We start from the raw sequence: 21,138 nt of genomic DNA on the forward strand, positions 1-21,138 counted from the left end.
GGTAATGAATTCGTTAGCTTGTTGTAGTTCTTACAGACGTGCTCGTCGCGAATTTACCTCAGAATTCAATCCGTCATGCATCCATTCATGTTCTTGGATTGGAAATGAATAGTTTATTAACTAAGAAGGTCTGTTCAAAATTACTTATCATAGCCGAGCCGTGTCTTCTCAGAAAAAGAGCATACTCGCTGTAATTAGTTATATCTGTGCCATAAAACCACCTAGTCTATGGTGGTGGTTTGTTCATTTGTCGGTCAAGTTCTATAGCTGAAATTCATTTTCGCTCGTATCTGTGATTGTGATATCTTATTCCTCGCTATTACAATGTTGGTATTCCTCTCAGGAGACCCCCGTTAGAATCCTATTGACCCAGCATAATGAGTTTGTAGAAAACCTTCTTAAATCAATAACACAAATCTCGCCGACGCCCACCACATGATCACGACCCACTAAATCTATGTAGTCGACGTATTCCCCAGATTCTCCGCTTTCTTCTCTAGCTTCCCCCTAAGCCAAGGAATCTCTTCCAACGAATACCGATAAGCCCGAAACAAGGCATTTGACTCTCCGGGAAAAATTGCTGCCGTTGTCTCATCAGGATACGGGGCAAAATGCGGGTTGACGTATTCCCAGCAAATGTAACCATCGTGTGTCACTTCGAACAAACGGCCAAACGCGCTTTCGCACAGTAAAGAATTACCGTTGGCAAGTCTCTGGGCACTTCCCATAAAGGGAGTGAAAAAGCTGACCATCTGCGAGCGGTCACGATACTCCCACACAATTTCCTTTGTCGTACGGTCGATTTCTAGCGCGCGTGTGTATGTAATGGACTCTCCGTTCCGGAATGCTCCGTTGTCGAAAATGAGAATATTGCCGTTCTCAAGCTCCGTCGCATTGTGCTGTTGAGCCAACAGCTCAGGACCGAGTTTCCATACAATGTTGCCTGTGGCTTTCTCAATGATGACCACCGCGGAGACTGATCGCATTGACGCGAGGATGTGTTTTCCATCCTGCATCGGAAGAACCGAATTGATGAGTGGATAGTGTTCACGGGTATAGTGTGGCTGAAGAGGGAACTCGTCACGAGGTAGTCTTTCAGAGACTTTCCATTCCCAGATCACTTTACCATTTTCGTCGGTTTCCTTGATCGTGTCTGCATATACAATGCCATCAATCTCGGTACCAGGTACGCCGCCAATGACTTGCGTAGATTCACTCGGAGATAAAGCCTCAAGACTCGTATATAAGAGACGACCGTCTCCAAAATGGTATTGATCATGGTGACCCAGATGATCTGTAAATTGCCGGATCACATTGCTATCCGCATCCAGCTCGCTCATAATTCCTCCGCCGTACTTGTTGAAAAATGGGAAGGGAAATGGACCGCCATCTTTGGTTGTTTGATTTGGAGCTGGGCGAAGAGTATTTACTGCAAGGTTTCCATTTGGCAGGATTCTTGCGTGTCGACCAACCCTTCCGGGCAATTTCCACGAGTGCACTTCGTTCCCATCGATGTCTACTAGATGAGCTACGTCACTAGTCAAGGGACAGAAGAGTGTGTAGCCGCCGAATGATCGTTGCTTGTCGACACCAGTCAAGCCAACGCCTCGTCTTTTCAACGTATTTTGCTCCATATTTGGATTATCTTGAACTCGTTTGCTGGAAACAGTTGAACAGGGTGATGAATGCGGACTGAGATTTGATTCCCCTCTTATACAAATTTTCAGTAGAAACAAGATGTTAAATACTTATCCAACTAACAAGTGACCCATTAGCAATAAAAACAATGATAAAATAAAAATATCAAAAAATATTCTGTCGCCGACGGCTTCCCGTAGGATGTTCAGGGGAAGCCGACGGCATGCCGCCGGATAGATAGCCTCCCGCCGGTAAGTCGCCGATAACCCTAATCAGCCGTTTCAAGCTCATAGGCGGATACCGTCAGCACGCCATTATCGTCTTGATGAGAGCTTTTACATGCTCAGAGATAGGTTCTTCATGTTATCTCAGATATAACGTTCGCTGGGGGTGGGATGGGTATAAATTAACCACCGTCGTCGTAGGTTAGGAGCCGAGGGGATTCGGAACGTGGAGGGGAACGAAAAAACAGCGCCTAACCGGAATTCCCGTGCTAAATACCGAGATGAAAGCATTGAAAGTGGATCACGAGGAACCCGCCAGCATCGTTTCAGAGGAAGCCATCAATGTCCTCGGTTACGACCAGAGCGTCCAGCCTAGACCGGGCGAAACGAGAAAGGCGTTGCTCAAGGTGGACTTGCTGATCTTGCCATTCATCGTTCTATGTTTCTGCTTTCTCCAGTTTGACCGCACCAATATCGGCAATGCCTTGACAAATGGACTGGAAAAAGACCTCCGCATAGGAAACTCGCAGGTCAACCTGGCGCAGACGTTGTTCACTACAGGCTTCATCATTACTGAACTCCCATTCAATGTGGTCAGTAGGTGGATGGGCCCTGAGAGGTTTCTTCCAATGACTATGTTTGTCTGGGGCATTGTTACTTGGTCGCAAATCTTTATCAAGAATTCATCAGGACTATATGCCGCTCGCTTTTTCCTGGGGGCTCTTGAGGGCGGTTACATTCCAGGTTTTGCTCTTTACATTTCAAGGTACTATACCAACCAAGAACTCGCTCTCCGATATGCAATATTTTGGGCTTCAAATAGCTTTGCTGGTATCCTTGGCGGTCCACTTGCAATCGGGCTCATTTCGTTGGACGGACAAGGAGGATTGCACGGTTGGCAATGGCTATTTCTTATCGGTATGATTCTCCGAAATGGGCTTTGTATTTCTTTGTATCAGTATAACTAACAGATCTATATTCAGAGGGTTGCTTGACGTGTTTTCTCGGCGTGGTGGCCTATGCATATCTCCCACATAGTGCAGCGAAACCAAAGTCATTCTTCGGGAAATCGTACAACATTTTCACTCATCGAGAGGCGACGATACTAATCACGCGAATTATTAACAACGACCCAACTAAGAGTTTTCGAAATGGGAAGCGAGTTTTACCCTCTCATATACTCGAAACGTTCATGGACTGGCGACTATATGGACATATCGTGGCTGCCCTTCTGTCTATGGTGATGATTTCGCCGATGAACACTTATGCACCCTCCATCATCAAAGATCTCGGGTTCACGACCTTGCAAGCAAACGGATTGAATTCGGTTGGCAGTGCATGCGCGTTGGTTTTTTCAATATCCTTGGCTTTCAGTAGCGATAAATTTCGCGAGCGTGGTTTTCATATCGCTGTGGGGTTTCTCTGGGGATCGGCTGGATTATTATGGCTGGCACTTGCGCCTCAGAATGTTGGGAAGTGGGTTCTATATGGTACTTTGCCCATTCAACACAATATAATCAGATTCTGACAGTCTATAGGTGGCGTTGTGTGGACTCAAATGGGAATGGGATCTGCTCAGGCAATCAACGCAGCCTGGTTGACAGCCAAGATGCAAGACCATAAACGTCCTGTAGCCCTGGCTGCGTATGTGATGAGTATCCAGCTTGCCAACTTCCCCGGAAATGAGATATTTAGAACTCAAGGTAATTAAAATCCACCCAAATAATGATTTCCTTGAAGCTAGTGCTAATTCTCTTGTTAGATGCTCCTCGATATAGTCGAGGGCTGATCATCGCCGCGTCCTGTGCTATTGCTGCAACGGGTGTAATTTTGGTTTGGAAATTATTGTACCGTCTTTTCGATAATGGTGATGATGGTGTTGAGGTCGACTATGGAATAGCTGTATGATCATGAGAACATTGAAGTGCTCAGGCGTAGTGATTTGAGCGCATCGAATATACACACGGGAATCCTTCAAGCTCCCTGAAATTTTCCAATGTAGAAATAAACTATAAGCCCAACAGAAAAACCTCAAAATTGACCTATTTAATGCATAATTTTGTATTATGTGTTTTTACATAAACTCATTGCCCAAACCAGCCTTATCAGGAGAGACCACGTGATCTGTAATCACGACATTTTCTCGACGCTGCTTCCTTCGACAACTATCACAAGAGCATATTCAACACGAAAAAAAAATTAATTAGAGCCATGCCCCCTCTCAGGTCTAGTAGGGCATCGAAAGCTTGCGATCTGTGTCGGAAGTACAAGACCCGCTGTTATGCATCCGATAGCGCCAAGGGCAGCTGTCTTCGCTGCCGAACGTTATCGCAACCTTGTTCTCTAAGATTGCAATCTGCCACGACAAACCATCACCAAGAATCGCTAAATGAGCACCAGCAAGATGATTATTCGCCCGAGAATGACCGCCCAGGACCCTCAGAGCTCAACCAACATCAAAGTAAAGGGGATGAGAGGTATGTCACCTAACGGAAATTGCCGAAAGGGATTCTCTGATGGCTGATCAAAATAACAGACTCACGGGGCTCGAAAGAATTGTGGAAAATCTAGCAGACCGGCTTGACTCCAGAATCGATGCTCTTGCCAGTGCTTGGAGCAACGATTCGTCTCGGCCAATAGCTACAGACCCAATGGTCCCTATAGACCGAGGCACAGCCCCTGTGTTTATGATTAGAGACGCCGCCACCGATGCGGGCGTGCATTCACCTGAAGCAATTAATCTTCTTATTCCGTCTTCTGACGTGATATCCACGGGACTGATATCGTTGTCTACTGCTCACTCCCTGCTTGAACTGTACGTAACAACCGGAGCGACGCGACCCTTTTTTTTACGTGTATAACCTAACCTTGAAAAGATTCCATATACATTATGGACGATGGGTTAGATTTCCAGATGGAATATCAACTGAGATCCTTCTTCAACGGATAAGGAAATCGCCGCTACTTATCTGCAGTGTTTTTTTGATCGCCATTCGACATACCACGCAAAATCTTGCAGAAAGGCTCGCACCCAATCTATTTCATGAAGCAAAACGCCTCGTTACAGAGTCCCTGCTCATTGCTCCTCAACCTTTAGAGTTTTTTCAAGCTGTCCTCATATTGAGTTTGTGGTCTACAACCATAGGCCAAGCGCCATTAAGTATAGACAGTTGGCTTTTAACTGGCTATGCGCTTCAGCAGGCAGTGGTCAGCCCAGATTTTGCCAATGTGTTTTTTCCTTCTACAGAGATTCCTCAGCTTGACAACTGGTGCTTATGGAATCATCTTTGTTTGGCTCATCTACAGTAAGTTATATCGTTCAAAGTAGCCCAAACTCTCTAATCTGGCTTTACAGATACTGCGTAGGCACTTGCAGGCACGCCATGCTCAGCAAACAACAAATAGATTGCTGCTCCCGGCTCGCTAAATCCGGTCATGCCAACAACTATGAAGAGAGAATGGTCGCTGAAGTCAACCTGTACTGGATAATTTATGAAAAATGCTGCGCTTCTCACATTGACTTGGCCGCGACCAAGCTTGCCCTCCAGAATTGGCAAAATGAGTGGATTATATTATTTGGTAATCTATAAATCATGAATCTAATAGCTTATAGCCGATACTAACTACTCAGCAGACCAACCTCGATCCCAATTTCTTCAGATGGGTTTTTATTTTGCACATCTCCTTGCATATGGGCAGTCTTTGAAATCGGTTTCGGAGGCAAGGAACACGCCGATAATAGAAATCGCGGTTCTGGAGATGGTTCAATGCTCAAGATCTATTATCAACATTGCCATAGAAACCACCGATGACCGTACGCGTCATTTAACAGACCAGATCTATAACATCGTTACCTTTTCTGCCCTCACCCTGTGCCGTCTGGTACAAACTTACGAACAAAAGCTTCGAGCAGCCAACTACGACATTGAAGCTCTCGACGAGCTTGTTGTCAAAATTATAGAGTGGCTGAGGTCAATCGGACTACCGTGTCATGCCGCGAATATGCTGGCTAGTATAGTCTCTGCGCAATTCGATAAACTGAGGCCATACTATCGGCCAACAATTGTTGATACTACAGCCTTGACAAACCATCCTGTCCTTAGTCATGAATCTCCACCTCGTGAACCCGAACTTCAATATTCGGATTTTATCGGTTCGGAGCTTTTCGCTACTGTTGTTGATAATGTCATGTGGCCGCAATGGGGACCATTTCATTCAGGTAGTGACGAAACTATTTAACGCATTCCTGGTATTTTGGCTCTTTTTGTACAGAGCAATTCGCCACGTGGCTAAATGATCAGGCCTAGAAGGCCCGATCCCTCACACTTATCGAGGGACCCATTATCAATTCATGGACAGAAGGATGTGTGAAATATATAAAAAGCATGACTAAAGGGAAGCCCGTTTAAATGCCAGCAAACCAAGCTACAATATCTATCGATGTCTCCAGACGTCAACTGGTCTCTTCAATGAGGACATGATGTGGGGACTTGCGGATATTCGGTACATAATATATGAGTTACTTAGACTATAGACTACAAACACTTTACTTTCTACATGGAAGTCTACAAGATATCAATTAATGGTCAAAAAGGAAGAGGAAAAATAAAACAATGTTAAAGTCCTCAGGTTAAAAAAAAGGACTGATTCAAAGATGGATCGGAATCGATCTCAAAAAATAAGGGTCAGAGGCTGATATCGAAGATCAGATGTTTACTTGATCTCGAAGATCAATCTGCTGATCTCTAAAATAGGATCAGAGTATGGGGTTGACCTCAATGGTGAAAAAAAAACCCCCCGAAGGGGGGAAAAAACGTCTCTCTACTACTCTCTTGCGTCCATCTCCTCGTTTTGCTGAGGAGCGGCGTCTCCAGTCTCTGCAGCGGCTGCTTGTGCTGCTGCCAACGCCTGTGCCAGCGCCTCTACTTCTGCTGCCAGCTGCGCTATTCTTGCCTGTAATTCGGCCACCGTCTGCGCTAGTGCTGGTGCTGGTGCTGGTGCTGGGCCGGCTGGTTCTCTCTGGTGGGCTCCCCGACCTTGGCCTTGTGCTCCTCGGCGGCGGAGATGGTAAGGCGTAGGAGGCTGCATTCCATACTAATCTTCATATCAGTACTGAACTGGCCTAAAAGGAGGAGGAAAAGAAGGAGGAGGAGGAGGCGGAGGAGGAGAAAAGGGAAACCACTCACTCTGGCATAAGTACCATTGTACTGTGATGAGTCAAACACTCGTAAGCTGATATTCTATGCATAGGCTCGAATAATCTTACCGCAGCAACCCACGCGTCGGTGAAAGCCTTCCAGCCAACGCATTCTCCTCTCACATGACCCCATTCCAAACAGTAGTTGCAACGGGGTTCACGCTGGTGTCAAATGTTTTCAGAAGCTCAAAATGTGTGTTTGGGGAGGGGTCTGAAATACTTACCCTCCAACGTCTTCCACCACCACGCCCTCGCTCGCCTCCATTGCCGCATCCACGGCCTCCACCGTGTCCTTGGACATCGGCCATTACAGCTGAGTTCTGGTTTCTGGCAGTGGTTTTGAAAAGTTTTTGTTTGCTTGACTTTGAAGTCTCGGATTGCTTTGCCAACAAAGTTGAGGGTGAGGGTAGAGGAAGGAGAGAGGGGGGGAAGAAGAGGGAGAAGAGGAAGCGCAAAGGGCGACCGGTTCCACTTTTCCTGGGATATCAATATTGGAAGATTCTACAACACCGTATTGTACACGTCCTGGTATGGCTTCAAAGCGGGTCCTTGTTGAGGTGTGGAAGATTCAGGATATGGTAGAATTTATATCTGAGGCCAACCCGGTTTCTCTCCAACTTTATGATATCTGTTACGCTTGAATATTGGGGGGCCGCCCGAGAACAAAATTAAAATCTACTACTGTTGGTGTTGCGTTGATGTTTTTGGGAGAGAAATCAATTGAGTTATTGCTATCTGAATTGAAAACTAATAAGCAAGGGGCGACTTCATCGTATTTTAAACGATGGCTAGAAATGCGCTATCAAATAGCAATTGCGAGAAAGATAGCGGCGACTTCCTCCACGTCCTGCCAGTTTCTCAGATCCCACGGTCCGAACCGATTCATCGACATCACACTTTTCAGTTCAAGTAGACTGCGGTTGAGATAGGCCAGCCAGTCGTCGTCATACTCGGCAAATGTCACGTAGAACTCACAGTCGTGCTGGGCAACAACGATACGTCTGACTTTGTTAGTTTTGACGTCTTAAGCGAACATGATGAAGTAGAACTTACTGATATTTTGGCTCTGGATAGCTCTTGACCCATGCGACGATTTGCGATGCCTCGTAGATATCCACTTGTAGAGTTGGAGCCTCTACGGTAGAGTCGACAATTGCTACTATTTGGTCTGTGCCTTTATCCTGTAGTTGACCTTTGGTAGTTGCGGTGAAGCCACGAGTTTTGCCGCCAAAATGTCCGAATGTTGCAGTCAGAAGATGCCTCGAGAACCTCCACCAACTTTTGCAACCAGGGTATGTATTCGAGATGGCCTGAAGCAAAGAGATGAATGTCATATTCACTGCTCGCTCGTCTTTGCGTAATCCGAGGACTTCTCTTTGTGAGTGTCGGAGGAGACCGAAAGCGTCTTTTGCATAAAAGGTATCCATCTTAATGGCATTGACATAGCTTTGAAATTGATCAGATGCCTTCAAAAGCTGCGTGGCCCTGTCGTGCTTTTCTTTCAAGCCAAAGGACGCTGGATCAAATTCTGCAGGCTCCTTCTTGGAAATGACAGTTCTGAAGAGCAGGAACTGTTCATAGGTGACTTTTGACCTGGGAGCCAGGGTCTGGCAGCCTTTGAGAGACTTGTTGTCGAGATACATTGCTGTCTCCAACTCTTTCCATTGCTCCATTGTCGCAGGAACCTGTTCAGACAGGTCTTGAGATGCTGATGCTGTCGACATCTTTACCGTTCAACTTCCAGCACTTGTCAGAAGTCAACCGATGTCACTATTCAAGTGTAAGTTAGAAAATATAGGCCATACCGCTTTCCTCCAAGATAAACCGACCAGGACCAACGCATGCCAGGTACACATTGAGTGAGACGAAATACGGTAACAAAACAGACTGTATTTTTTCTGCCACTTTGCCATGGGGTGGCCCCACTCGGGCAACGGTAGACAAAGAAAGGGGCATATTTTTTCTACGGGGCAATCACCGGGGCAATCACGCGGGCAAAAGGCTTTCTTTGTTCAGAGGAAGCAGTCGAGATGGGAGGCTGGGATTAGGGCTATTGTTGTTGATAGTCAGTCTTGGCACTGCGGGACGAGCCGCTGCCAGACGAGAGGCGCAGTCGCCAGTGTGGCTGACGGCGGTGGCTGGTGCGCTTTGGCGTTGCAGAAATGAAACAGAGTCACGACTTCATAAACAAATCGCAGCCTATCGCCGGCACAGCCCCTGACTATCACCGCTGCCACCGGTGCGTTGTCCAGGGACCATTGGTGGGCCGCAACTTCAAGCGGGGCTAGCGATGAGACCGTTGTCCATCTCGATAGTCATCATGGCGGGGACTGCGAGGGGCTCGTTAGAGCTATTTATTAGCTGCCCCTAATCCTCCTTTCGATCTCCATCAAGCTCTTTTCCTCTTTCAATCTCTTTACTACGTTTTTGCCTTTTACTTTACGTACAGTATGGATTTTGTCCAAAAAGTCGTCGAAAAGTTCGGCCCTGGAGGCCAGCAAACGGAATATGTCGAAGAGCGCCGCGACTACTACGGAGGTGGCCCTCCACAGCCAGAAGGCCCACCTCTGCCACGCCCCTGGGTTTCCCGGTGGGTAGAGCAAGACCGCCGCTGGCTCTACGTGAATGAGATGACCGGTGAGCAGTCTTGGGAGCGACCATACGGTGAACCGGGATACGGCGGCGCCCCTGCGGGATACGGCGGCGGTGGTGGATATAGCCAGGGAGGCTATGGTGGACCACCTCCTGGTGAATACTACCGCGAAGAAGAGCGCTACCAGGAAGAACCGCCCAAGAAAGACCACAGTGTTGCGTATGGCGTGGCCGGTGCCGCAGCTGGTCTTGTCGGCGGTGCCCTTTTGATGCACGAGGGCGAGGAGATCCGTGCGTCTATTGTCTACTTCCAAAACAATCCCCCACACTGACTAATGTGAACCAGATGATGAGTGGGAAGGCGAAAAGGAACACATCGAGCAGCGCGTTGAAGACTTTCCCGAGAACGCTGCCGAATGGACCGGCGACAAGGTATGGCTAATGTACACCGGAAAGAGGTTTTCATCGGCTAATTTTCTTTTCTGATAGGTCGGCGAGGCTGAATATGAAGTCGACAAAGTTGAGAACGCAGTAGAAAACTTCCCGGAAAACACCGCCGAATGGGTTGGCGACAAGGTGGGAGGAGTTGAGCGGTTTGGAGATGAGATGGAAAATGCCTACGACGAGGGGAGAGACGAAGGGCGAGACGGCTGGTGATGAATCCGGCCATTACTCAGAGTAGAGGATGCTGTCTTGAAACAGCTATATTTTGAATATAACAATTGGCATTTTACATCATCAAATAACCCTAAAAAACTTAAACCGCCTCGGTAAGATCGACACGGCGCGGGCGTCCACTGGTTTCCCCGCATCCGCTCCACGCTCCTTCCCCGAGCTGCCGAAGCCGCGGTTCAGCCGCGATTACACTTCAAGTTATCCACAGCTTTAATAATAATGCTCAAATGATCCAGCGAAACTTGTCTTTTATCGCACCGACTGCCAGGACCTTTCATCTCCAGCTGTCCGCAGGTGCACGCAGGAGCTTTAATTCCAACTCGCGTTACGGGAATGCCCCAATAGGCCGACATAGCGTTTTCCGAAAGCCATCTCGTCGATCAGTGTCAATGTGGTCGAGCTCCCCTCTAAATGGCGTCAAGGTCGTCGAGCTAGCTGGACTAGCACCAGGTGCGCCAATCTTTAGTCTCTGAGAGAGAGATGGTTATCAATTAACACATCTTTAGGACCCTTTGCCGGACTGCTTCTCGCCGACTACGGCGCCTCTGTTCTTCGCATCGACCGGCTCCCTGGCCAAACCACCGCACCTGCGGCCGACAAGCTGACTCGGCACAAGTCATCTATTTGTCTTGATCTAAAGGACTCGAGGTCGCGGGATCTTTTGCTATCCATCCTCGCCAAGGCCGACGTTCTCATCGACCCGTTTCGACCAGGCGTGCTGGAGCGTCTGGGTCTTTCGCCTACCGATGTTCTTCTTAAAGCGAACCCGCGACTCATCGTCGGTCGCATGACTGGATTTCGGCGCGATGGGAAGTACAAGGATATGGCCGGTCACGATATCAACTACATTGCCGTCTCGGGTGTTCTCTCGATGCTTGGCCGTAGCAACGACCGTCCGTATTCACCGGGCAACTTACTGGGGGATTTCGCCGGCGGCGGCGCAATATGTTTTTTGGGTATTTTACTCGCACTGATCTCGCGCCAAGCCACGGGCAAGGGCCAAGTGGTAGAGGCGAACATGGTGGATGGATCGGCGTATCTGGCGACTATGCCACGACTGGGGATGAAATCGCCCACATGGAACGAGCCACGAGGAGAAAATCTGCTCGACGGAGGATGTCCCTTTTACGATACCTACGAGACCAAGGATGCTGGCAAGTACTTTGCGGTGGGCGCACTGGAACCACAGTTCTACGTCGCCCTCTTGCACGGCTTGGGCCTAAAGAAAGACGAAATCCCGGGGCGCGACGACCGCGACAACTGGCCGGCCCTGCGCGAAATCTTCACCAAGCGGTTCAAAGAAAAGACGCGCGCTGAATGGGAGGCGATCTTCGATGGGACGGATGCGTGCGCAACGCCGGTCTTGGAGCAAGCTGAGCTGGAGGCGAGCGGCCACGAGCAGCGATTGGCTGTCGATTTGGTTGGCACTCCCGGCAAGTCATTTACAGCGGACAATGCAGGCTGGACTGGTGGTGGACTGTTTCCTGGTGACGGGGGTGAGGCGACTCTTAAAGAGTGGTTTGGATGGACCAAGGGCCGTGAATACGATGATAGCAAGGGTGTTCTAGTCAAGTCCAAGGGGGGTTCACGGCTTTGATTGCATTTTGATGCGGATATTGTATGTATTATGATGAGTCAGGAATATTTTGGTATACCAGCATGTAGTAAGTACAGTAAGTACAGTCAGTACAGTCAGACCAGGATGTATAAAAGTACCCGATGACGCACCAATCCAAAAGCGGGCTCGTGATGTTCCATTGATCGACTGCAACGGTACTGTGGCGCAGGGGGTTCACCCAAACCAATAAAGAACGAAACGAATCACAACGCCGATACTTGAATCACCTGTTTCACATCGTCACCAATTGATTTAGTCTCCAGGGCGAGAAGAATGTTCGAGGGTGGAGATTGTCGACGTCACAGCATGTCATTTCTTACTCACATCAGGGCTGCTGCTGTTAGTATTATTACAATATTACGGTGTTGGTATTATTACGTGTATACGGTATTATTGTGGATGTATCTGTGTACGTATAGAGTACTGGGTACCTTTATGCATATAAATATAGTGGCTTTGTTCATTACAGGCTCTTTTTTGGTTTCTCCCTTCTTTTCGCATAGTTGATACCACCAAGCATCGCAACTAATATACTATTTTATATCGAAAATCGGAGTGAAAAAGACTTCACGTGCCTGGAATGGAACCGGTGGGGCTGCATCTGCTTCACGTGGGCTTCGCTGCTTGTGGACGCTGATTGGCACTCATTTTTGATGGTGTAGATAAGATACGAGTACGCAAGCCTGCATTATTAAATAGTTGCAAAACGGAGCCGCTGACTAAAATCTACAATTTTTTCCTCTCCATAGCATAAACGCTATATAGATGCTGAGATAAGCTGAGATAAGCTTATCCACGTAGTGGGCCTCACCGCCCGGGCGTGGGCGGCTGCCATTGGCGGCAATACTGCCAAAGGCTCGATGCAGCATCCAAAACGGCCTCACGATGCAACAGCAATAGGGTGAATATTATTTTTCGCAAGGCCAGATTCTTGCATTCGACTTTGTATAGTGTCTTGATCCTCTTCTTATTAGCTCCTCGCTGGCTCGGGCGAGTCCGTTCAATGTGGTTCCGGTCCCGCAGGGGTTGTTCCTGCGCATAATACTTAATTAGACTCTTTTCTTCCCCCTCACATTATTTTGCATTCGCATTTCGCATCATCCGTATACCCCTCCTTTTTTTTTTCCCTTTCTTCGCTGTGCCTGGCTCCATAAAACCATCACCATGGATGCAGCAGCACAAGCACGATTTGATCTCATTAGCGACAATCTCGCAGAGTTTCTGAACCCGGAGATCATTGAAAATATCCTCATTCGAGGAGATAACCCGAAAATTTACTGGGGAACCGGTGAGTCACGCACCTTTTTTTCTCTGCCCCCTGCCCCTCTCCTTTGTACTTTAGCATTTCGCGACAGATTTTGAAATAATTGCGATATATAAATTAATTTGCCTCTTATTAATTTAAAATGCAGCAACCACCGGCCGACCGCATACTGGCTACTTTGTTCCCGCGCTGAAAATCGCTCAGTTGCTCGCCGCTGGATGCGATGTCACCGTCCTGCTAGCTGATATCCACGGATTCCTCGACAACCTCAAGGCCCCTATCGAGCTTGTTGAAAACCGCGCCAAATACTATGACAAAACCATCACAGCGATCCTAAAATCCGTCGGCGTGTCCACGGAGAAGCTGCGCTTCGTGCTCGGCAGCTCTTACCAAAAAAGCCCCGAATATGTCATGGACGTCTACCGATTAGCAAGTGTGATTTCTGAACATGATGCCAAAAAGGCCGGTGCCGAGATTGTCAAGCAGTCTGACAATGCGCCGTTGAGTGGACTACTATACCCGGTGCTGCAGGTTCTCGATGAAGAACACCTCAAGGTTGATTGTCAGCTTGGAGGTGTTGACCAGAGGAAACTCTTTGTCGCCGCTACTGAGTGGCTACCTAAGCTTGGATACCAAAAGGTATTTTCTTCAACTTTGCGCAAAGCAGCTCGGGGCTTTTAAATGTCATGCTAACGGATCTCTAATAGCGCGCACATATTGTCAACCCCATGATTGCTGGTCTGTCTGGAGGCAAGATGAGCTCTAGTGTTCAAGGTACTTCTACCTAGTTTTAAAATGGGGTTGCTATCATGGCTAACACTCACCAGACAGCAAAATCGACCTCTTGGACACGCCTGAGGCTATCACGAAAAAGATCAAGAAAGCTGAAGCTGCTCCTCGCGTCGTCGAAGAAAACGGTGTCGTCGCGTTGGTAGAGTACGTTCTGCTGCCCGCAGCTACGCTCAAGGGCAAGAAAGAATTCATTGTCGAGCGGAGAGAGGGCGAGCCTTTGGTCTACACCGACATTAAGAAGCTAAAGGAAGACTACGTGAACGACATTGTACGTATTACCGGGTCATGTCAATCAATTCCAAACCTTCATTCGCAAAGCTAACGCTTGTGTCTTTTTTTTTAGTTAACCCCGCAAATGCTCAAGCCGGCTGTCTCAGCTGGCCTTGTCAGTCTCATGGCCCCTATCCAGGAGGCCTTCCAAGCCTCTACCGAGTGGCAAGAAATCACCGAAAAGGCCTACCCGCCGCCTGTTGTGCAAAAGAAGCCCAAGAAGGTCAAGGACAAGGGCTCTCGCTTCCCCGGTGCGCTCCCGGTTCGAGACCAAGCAGCCAAGGATGTTGAGCCAACGGATAAGTGATTTCACCTGGGTTTTCGGTTGGTGTTCGACTTGTTATTGGAAGTTGTAGCATTAACCAGAGAGAAAAAGTTTTTTGCCAAGAACTATATAGAAAATACATAGGATTGTTCATTTGCTCAACTAGAAGTTCCGATAACATCTACCTACAAAGCACGTACTGTTCCACAGCCAAGACATCACCCTAAGGTATACGTATTTCGTGCTACTCACATTGAAGCGATGACTTGACTGAAAGCTTTTAATATTTGTAAATGAAAATGAAATAATTTGAAAATATAGTCATGATAACAACAAACTAAGACATACGATGAATTAGTAAATAAAAATGTATGCACGTGCTGCGTAATACCCGCCACGAGGGACGCATACGATACGATACGGTAATGACAGGGACAAGAGGTAGCATTGAATGGATGCGACGGCAAATCTCCTTCCTGCCTCTTCTTGCCCGTCACTATTCTTGTCACTACGACTATCCTTATCCTTATTACCAGCTATTAGTCTTTCTTTTTGGCTCCTTTCACCTTCGTCGCAATTTCGTCTTTTGAATACCAGCTACTACAATCCTGCAAGCGAGCAGCAACAACCCAGCACCAACAACAGGAACCGCCGCGCCTTATCGTGATCGTTCCTGACCATCACCATTTAGCCCCGAACCCCCTCTTCCGCATCCCCGACGATCGACCTAGCTTATACGGGGCCATCTGGTCACGGCTTGGGCCCATCCCTCTCTCACACTCTTTATTCTTACTGTCAACAACCAAGCCGACGTCTTACCGATCTCACAAGTCGAACGACGCTCCTGATTTTCTCCTCGCAGCCTTGTCATCGCCCCACTCGGTCTCCGACGCGGCCAAGCTAACTAGTTAGGCCCTCCCATCTTTTTGGGCGAACACCGGACAGAAAACAAATCGCAGTGCTGTTCTTGCTCTGGATTTAATTATCTCAGACTCACCACATAGGACAGCAGGCGACAGGACACCAAAAAATGGCCGCGAGAGTGCAGAGGCAGAGCAATGTGCCGGACTACCGCGTGTACCAGGTCGCACCACCGCGGAAGCCCGTGGCTAGTCACCACGCCGGACTACAGTTTCAGCCGACCCAGCAACAGCAGCAGGCCGCCCCTAGTAATAATAACCACCACCACCTCGACCACGCTCAGCAACGGAACCACACCACGTCCTCCTACGCCACTGCTCCAAAGCACAACAATTCCAGCGCCAGCCATAATAATTACCACTCGAACAACCACCACCACCACAATCACCACCTCGCTCACCGCCCGGCTCCGCATACGCAAGCGCTGCCACCTCCCTCGTCCGCGGGGCCGTCAGTCCCCACGCGCACTCTCTCCAATGCTACATCCTCGTCCAATTCCACCGGCAATAATCATTTGACCCAAACAATGTCGAGCGCTTCGTCCGACATCCACCGGAGCTCGTCGGGGCGCTCCGCCCCCGTCCAGCTCAGCTATGTCGCTCTCATGAGACGCCAGAAGGGCACCGTCTGGTGCGACCGGGCACAACCAGAAGATCCTCGTCTGCAGGCCCAGAAGCGAGCCGCCAGACAGCGAGCTCACATGGAGCTTCACGGCGGTGCACGCTCTGGAGCCCTTGCCAGTGGCAAAATTCGACACCACAGCGGCAAGGCCGGTCCTACTTCTTTCTCCCCGTCGACCTTGGTCGGTGCCACCGTTCCTGTGCGGTTGAGCGCGAACGAGGTCGGCGACGACTATGCCGATGACCATTCCAGCGAAGGCTTCCATCGCCGAGCGTCAGGAAGCGCACGGAGCTCGCTGGGAAGCATGCAGCGCTACCCCAGTGGCTATCAGCGACAGCCAGGCAAAACGCCACCGAATGAGCAGGCCGACATTCCAGAAGTCGTCGAAACTGCCCCGGTCGAGGGCGCCCACAGCTACAATAGCAGCCGGAACTCATCGTTGCAAAAGGACACGGAACTAGAGGGTCACGACGAGCACCACGAAAACGACTTTGGCGATATCGGCGAAATGGCCGCCCCCGCCGCGGCCAAAACGGCGATGCAAAAGGCGAAGAAGGCCGACGATTTACGACGTCGAGGCAGTGTTGACGAGCGAACGACGAGTTTGACTGGTGGGAGATTATTTGTCGCCAATCCCGACCAAGACGATTAGTCGATGTTATTTGCATTTGGCCACTCATCTGAAAATACTGTTGTTTTTTTTTTCTCTTCAATTTCAATTTTTACATTTATTGCTGGATTATAATCATGGCTTGACACGTCATTGCATGGGTGACGCTAATATGATGTTGGATAGTGCAAAGGGGAGTTTGTTTTGTCCCCGAGGATGTAAAAAAGCATGGTCACATATTTCTTCTACCTTGTGATTATGGGGTTTTTCTATCTAGGTGGTTTGGTGGTCGAAAGTTGGTGCTGGACATATCTATGCTGTTCAAATAACCTATTTCTTCTTCTTTTTCTTTTTATTGTCTTTCACGGGAATACCTGTTTAGCCTCCAGAGTAAATATTTATTTCTTTTTCCTATCTCATATTAATCTAGAATATATCGGTTACTATTAATTGCTATTCTTGGTTTCTTTGTGTCAACTAGTAATAATTTAGCAGAGGTCACGTGGGCCGTCCGGCGGCGCGCGCAACGCCAGACGCGAATCGTCAATTAACGCGTTTGCCAGGAGATTCTCTGACCGAACAACACCCCCCCAACACCGTTCTTGCAACAAACAACGGTTTGCATGTCGACTTAAATGAGACTGGCTTGCATCATTCTTTCGTTCTGTGTTTTGATCAATTAGCTCGTCAAGTTTATGAATATTCTGATTTTCATTCCTGGTCGCTCCCTCGTTAGCTGGCCTTTGACGTCTTGTCTCCCTCGCAACTGATGACGATACGACACTACCCGAACTCTGGAGAGCAGCACTTCTGAGGCTCATCATTTTTAAAAGCGATTTGATACCAATCGGCCACAATGGACGTCTCCATCGAATCAACCCCTGCTGCTGCAGTGACCCCCTCTGTGGGCAGCCAGTGCTTCCAACCAGCACCACCTTCACCCACGAATTCCCGCAAACGAGCATTCAGCGAAGTAGACGAACCAAATGTACTGAAGCAGCAGGAAATGCATAAATACCAAAAGAAACACGACGGCGCCGATGATCAGGAGAATAGGAATCCGTTGCAGCAGGGTGACCAGATGGTGATCGATAAACCTGTCACTACTACTACCGCCACCACCACTATTAGCACTATATCGGCAACCTCGAATTCTAGTAACGCCCAAAATCCTCAAACGGGAACGGCTGCTCCTGCTCTACAGGGGCATGTCTTTATCAACTCTACCTCGCCGCTACCTGTTCCTCCTTCGACCCCTCAACAATCTTCCGACACTACTGCTGCGGCCAAGAAGCAGAAGCTCTCTCCAAATACCAAAGAGGCTAAAAGGTTAGAAAAAGAAGAGAAAGACCGTCTCAGGCTAGAAGAAAAGGCCAAGAAAGACGAAGAGAAACGAATCAAGGACGAGGAAAGAAAGAAGAAAGAAGTCGAAAGGGACGAAGAGAAGAAGAAGCGCGACGCAGAGCGTGAAGAGGAACGCAAACGGAGAGAGGAAAAGAAAAAAGCAAAAGAAGAGGAAAAGCTTGCCAGAGACGAAGAGAAGCGGAAAAGGGAGGAAGAAAAAGTGAAAAAAGAACGGGTCAGTATCAATGTAGCATGTGATGGAATTGGATAACCTGCTAACCCTGTCGACAGTCCCAAATGAGACTGAGCTCTTTCTTTGCTAAACCCGCTACCGACTCTAATAAACCGCCTAGTGTGGGTGGTTCCTCACCTCGAAAGGACACGACTCGAGACTTGGACAGCTCGATTATCACCACGACGAGCACAGAAGAGCCCCGGTCAGATTACCGCAATGCGTTCCCAGATTTCTTCATTCAGAGGCACACTCAGCTTGCACCACCGCACCGATTTCAGCGCGATGACAAGGCGACAGAGCATATTCGCGAGAAGCTCGATGGTTTTCTAAAAGAGACGGGTCCACACCCACTATATCGCCCGTCCGAGTTGTTTGACATGATTCCTTTTCGTCGCCATCGTGGCAGAAATATTAGACCCGTGAGGAAACTCATGAAAGATGTGCAGAGCGCCACCGCCCAAGATCTTTTAAGAAAGACTACTATGAAAAGCCTCAAATTTGCCGAAGATGTACGCCCAGCGTACTACGGAACTTTCACAAGAGCCCTCTCAAGTGTGCAAGCTGGGAAGCTTTGTCGCCGCCCTTACGCTCGAGCCCTCCCTGACATCAATTACGACTACGATTCGGAAGCAGAGTGGGAAGAGCCAGAAGAAGGCGAAGACTTGAACTCCGAGGGCGATGAGGAAATGAGCGAAGACGGCGATGACGATATGGATGGGTTTCTCGACGACGAAGATGAGCAAATAGACGGTAGAAGGCGTCTAGTTATTGGTGACCTGGAGCCTGTCATTACGGGCATCAAATGGCAAGACGAAAGCAATACAGATCCTGCTCTGGAAGCGTATCGCATTGAGATGATATCTGGTATGCTTTTCCCCGCGAAAATGCGTCTAATTAGTGGGACGATGCTAACTTTTGACCTTAGATACTGTTCAGTTCCCCATTGACCCGTTTTCTACTGCCTATTGGCCAAAACCAAAAGCCGTGGAGCAAGCTGCTTCGAAAGGGCATGCGTCGACCTCTACCAAAGGCACCCTTCTTGCCTTTTCTACAAAGCCTATTACTCAAGGTCAAGCGCCACCCGCACCAACAGCTCGCCCCGGAATTAGTATCGAATCTGCAGGCCAATCTAGGAAAGGAAAACCATTTCCGCCGGATCAGCTAGCGGCGTTTAAGGCAGCTGTCGAAGGGAGCGATCTGACCAAGGCCGGGCTGATTGAAGTCCTCAAGAAGCGGTACAGTCCCCTCTATAATGTTTTAAGTGTTATCATTTGCTGATTTTGGTTCTTTACATAGCTTCCCAAAAATCTCCAAAGACACTCTCAAGGACACCCTAAACGTGGTGGCTGTCCGCGTTGGGCAGAAGGAAGCAGACAAAAAATGGGTGTGCAATTGAGGTTACCACGCCGTTTAGTCTGTATTTCACGAAGCATTGATATGTTTCCATGTTTCGACTCTTTTACACACAAAACTCATATTCTACATAAAGAGCGGCGCGGCATTGGCCATTGACGATGCTCAAATGATCGGCTTACCCCCCCACTGTAGGCAGCGATTCGTGGCTGTTGGTTGAACTATATCGTCATGTTCCTGGCGATTTCCCAGCCACCATGACATGATTGGCCGGACGACACCAACGCTATGGCGTGGGTTTTTGCACTTTGGCGGCTGTTCCTTGCTAGACAAGTTCGCCTTTCGTTATCAGCTGGGGATTGAGTGGGCCGCAGTAGGCAAGGATGGAGTTTTTTGACAGCGAATTGCTGGCTCAGCACTCTATCGTCACCCTTTTGAACATTGGAGGAAGGTGATCGTCATATACCACCGCCACAGTCAGCGCATCCATTTGTTGTTCGCTGAAATGGACTCGGCCAGCGTTGGGATGGAATATTGGCCGGTTAATAGCCGTGAGGAGTGCGCGCGTCAAGCCAAGATTGCACGTCCTGCAAGTGACAGGCCTCTTCTGTGGATAGTGATCATGGTCGACATTCCATAGCGCGCCTTAATCAATCCAGTCATCGTGCATCTGCCATCGTGGCATCTCATACTTTTGCAGAGTACTCCTTCCGACCACCACTTATCGTTAGCGACGCAAGACGCGTGGAATTAGAGGTTGACTCATATGTCCCTTTGAGGACTAGCATGCCCCACCGCGTCCAATGGAAGCGCTCCAGGGACGGCGCGGCCCCGGCGCGGCCCGCTAGACCGAGACAGGAAAGGCGCGGCCAGCGCATCTGCATTGCCAACGCATCCAGCGCGGCCAATTGGGCCGGGGCGACAGATCACGGCCCAGGCGAACGACGTGGCAGCCGATCAGTCACTCAGTCACTCAGTCATTTGCCGGTATAGTTTTCCTGTTATATCCTGCGTGGCAACCTGCAACCGCTCGTTTCACCAGCGCTGGCGTGTGTTTGATGGAGATGACTGAGGCGTCAGGAATCCAGAATCCACCAGAGCCAACATATACAGATCAGAGTATCCGCAGTGATGATTCCTTCTGTTGTGCGAGGCCGACATGTCATTCCACGCTGTACTCGTTCGGCGGGACTTGGACATGCCCAGCTGAATCAATGAATCCCTTACGTTTTCGAGACGATAGACTCTACCAGGAATGAGCCAGCCAACTTTTTTTCTCGCCTCTTGTAACTTGGAACGCTAAACAGATATACTTTTTACGAACCAGCTTGTATATGAATATGTATAGTGATGCTCTGTCCGAGGACGGGCCACGATAGTAAAACACGACCAGCCACTATTGTTGTTAACTATTATTATGATCCCTCCCTTATATGATTGCCACCATCTAGAGCCATCTCATACCTTAAATCTCATCAGCCGGCCCCCCGCCAACCCGGGTTGCCCGCATGCCAAGTTA

General features: G+C 48.8%; 10 protein-coding genes across 10 annotated transcripts; 7 read left to right on the forward strand and 3 right to left on the reverse strand.

Moving 5' to 3' along the window:
* Nucleotides 1-455: 455 nt before the first annotated feature.
* On the reverse strand, nt 456-1,634 carry TRUGW13939_08352 (uncharacterized protein; the record flags this gene model as incomplete). The annotated part of the gene is made up of 1 exon (XM_035491487.1): nt 456-1,634. One exon carries the CDS (start codon nt 1,632-1,634, stop codon nt 456-458), a length of 1,179 nt encoding a protein of 392 aa, XP_035347380.1.
* Nucleotides 1,635-2,143: 509 nt separating this feature from the next.
* TRUGW13939_08353 (uncharacterized protein) lies at nt 2,144-3,770 on the forward strand (the record flags this gene model as incomplete). Its single annotated transcript, XM_035491488.1, has 4 exons — nt 2,144-2,780; nt 2,846-3,352; nt 3,401-3,565; nt 3,625-3,770. The coding sequence occupies 4 exons, from the start codon at nt 2,144-2,146 to the stop codon at nt 3,768-3,770; spliced, it is 1,455 nt and encodes a 484-aa protein (XP_035347381.1).
* A 303-nt stretch (nt 3,771-4,073) lies between these two features.
* Nucleotides 4,074-6,101, forward strand: TRUGW13939_08354 (uncharacterized protein; the record flags this gene model as incomplete). Its single annotated transcript, XM_035491489.1, has 5 exons — nt 4,074-4,339; nt 4,399-4,677; nt 4,739-5,167; nt 5,218-5,441; nt 5,497-6,101. The coding sequence occupies 5 exons, from the start codon at nt 4,074-4,076 to the stop codon at nt 6,099-6,101; spliced, it is 1,803 nt and encodes a 600-aa protein (XP_035347382.1).
* A 585-nt stretch (nt 6,102-6,686) lies between these two features.
* On the reverse strand, nt 6,687-7,367 carry TRUGW13939_08355 (uncharacterized protein; the record flags this gene model as incomplete). Its single annotated transcript, XM_035491490.1, has 4 exons — nt 6,687-6,956; nt 7,049-7,069; nt 7,129-7,221; nt 7,284-7,367. The coding sequence occupies 4 exons, from the start codon at nt 7,365-7,367 to the stop codon at nt 6,687-6,689; spliced, it is 468 nt and encodes a 155-aa protein (XP_035347383.1).
* Nucleotides 7,368-7,861: 494 nt separating this feature from the next.
* On the reverse strand, nt 7,862-8,783 carry TRUGW13939_08356 (uncharacterized protein; the record flags this gene model as incomplete). The annotated part of the gene is made up of 2 exons (XM_035491491.1): nt 7,862-8,060; nt 8,113-8,783. The coding sequence occupies 2 exons, from the start codon at nt 8,781-8,783 to the stop codon at nt 7,862-7,864; spliced, it is 870 nt and encodes a 289-aa protein (XP_035347384.1).
* Nucleotides 8,784-9,509: 726 nt separating this feature from the next.
* TRUGW13939_08357 (uncharacterized protein) lies at nt 9,510-10,308 on the forward strand (the record flags this gene model as incomplete). Its single annotated transcript, XM_035491492.1, has 3 exons — nt 9,510-9,942; nt 9,998-10,083; nt 10,141-10,308. 3 exons carry the CDS (start codon nt 9,510-9,512, stop codon nt 10,306-10,308), a joined length of 687 nt encoding a protein of 228 aa, XP_035347385.1.
* Nucleotides 10,309-10,715: 407 nt separating this feature from the next.
* Nucleotides 10,716-11,923, forward strand: TRUGW13939_08358 (uncharacterized protein; the record flags this gene model as incomplete). The annotated part of the gene is made up of 2 exons (XM_035491493.1): nt 10,716-10,776; nt 10,833-11,923. The coding sequence occupies 2 exons, from the start codon at nt 10,716-10,718 to the stop codon at nt 11,921-11,923; spliced, it is 1,152 nt and encodes a 383-aa protein (XP_035347386.1).
* Nucleotides 11,924-13,108: 1,185 nt separating this feature from the next.
* Nucleotides 13,109-14,577, forward strand: TRUGW13939_08359 (uncharacterized protein; the record flags this gene model as incomplete). The annotated part of the gene is made up of 5 exons (XM_035491494.1): nt 13,109-13,232; nt 13,357-13,847; nt 13,916-13,982; nt 14,036-14,268; nt 14,344-14,577. The coding sequence occupies 5 exons, from the start codon at nt 13,109-13,111 to the stop codon at nt 14,575-14,577; spliced, it is 1,149 nt and encodes a 382-aa protein (XP_035347387.1).
* A 988-nt stretch (nt 14,578-15,565) lies between these two features.
* Nucleotides 15,566-16,729, forward strand: TRUGW13939_08360 (uncharacterized protein; the record flags this gene model as incomplete). The annotated part of the gene is made up of 1 exon (XM_035491495.1): nt 15,566-16,729. One exon carries the CDS (start codon nt 15,566-15,568, stop codon nt 16,727-16,729), a length of 1,164 nt encoding a protein of 387 aa, XP_035347388.1.
* Nucleotides 16,730-17,543: 814 nt separating this feature from the next.
* On the forward strand, nt 17,544-19,662 carry TRUGW13939_08361 (uncharacterized protein; the record flags this gene model as incomplete). Its single annotated transcript, XM_035491496.1, has 4 exons — nt 17,544-18,266; nt 18,323-19,130; nt 19,192-19,501; nt 19,563-19,662. The coding sequence occupies 4 exons, from the start codon at nt 17,544-17,546 to the stop codon at nt 19,660-19,662; spliced, it is 1,941 nt and encodes a 646-aa protein (XP_035347389.1).
* Nucleotides 19,663-21,138: the final 1,476 nt, after the last annotated feature.

Source organism: Talaromyces rugulosus, chromosome IV, assembly GCF_013368755.1.
Source record: "Talaromyces rugulosus chromosome IV, complete sequence".
NCBI lineage: Eukaryota > Fungi > Ascomycota > Eurotiomycetes > Eurotiales > Trichocomaceae > Talaromyces > Talaromyces rugulosus.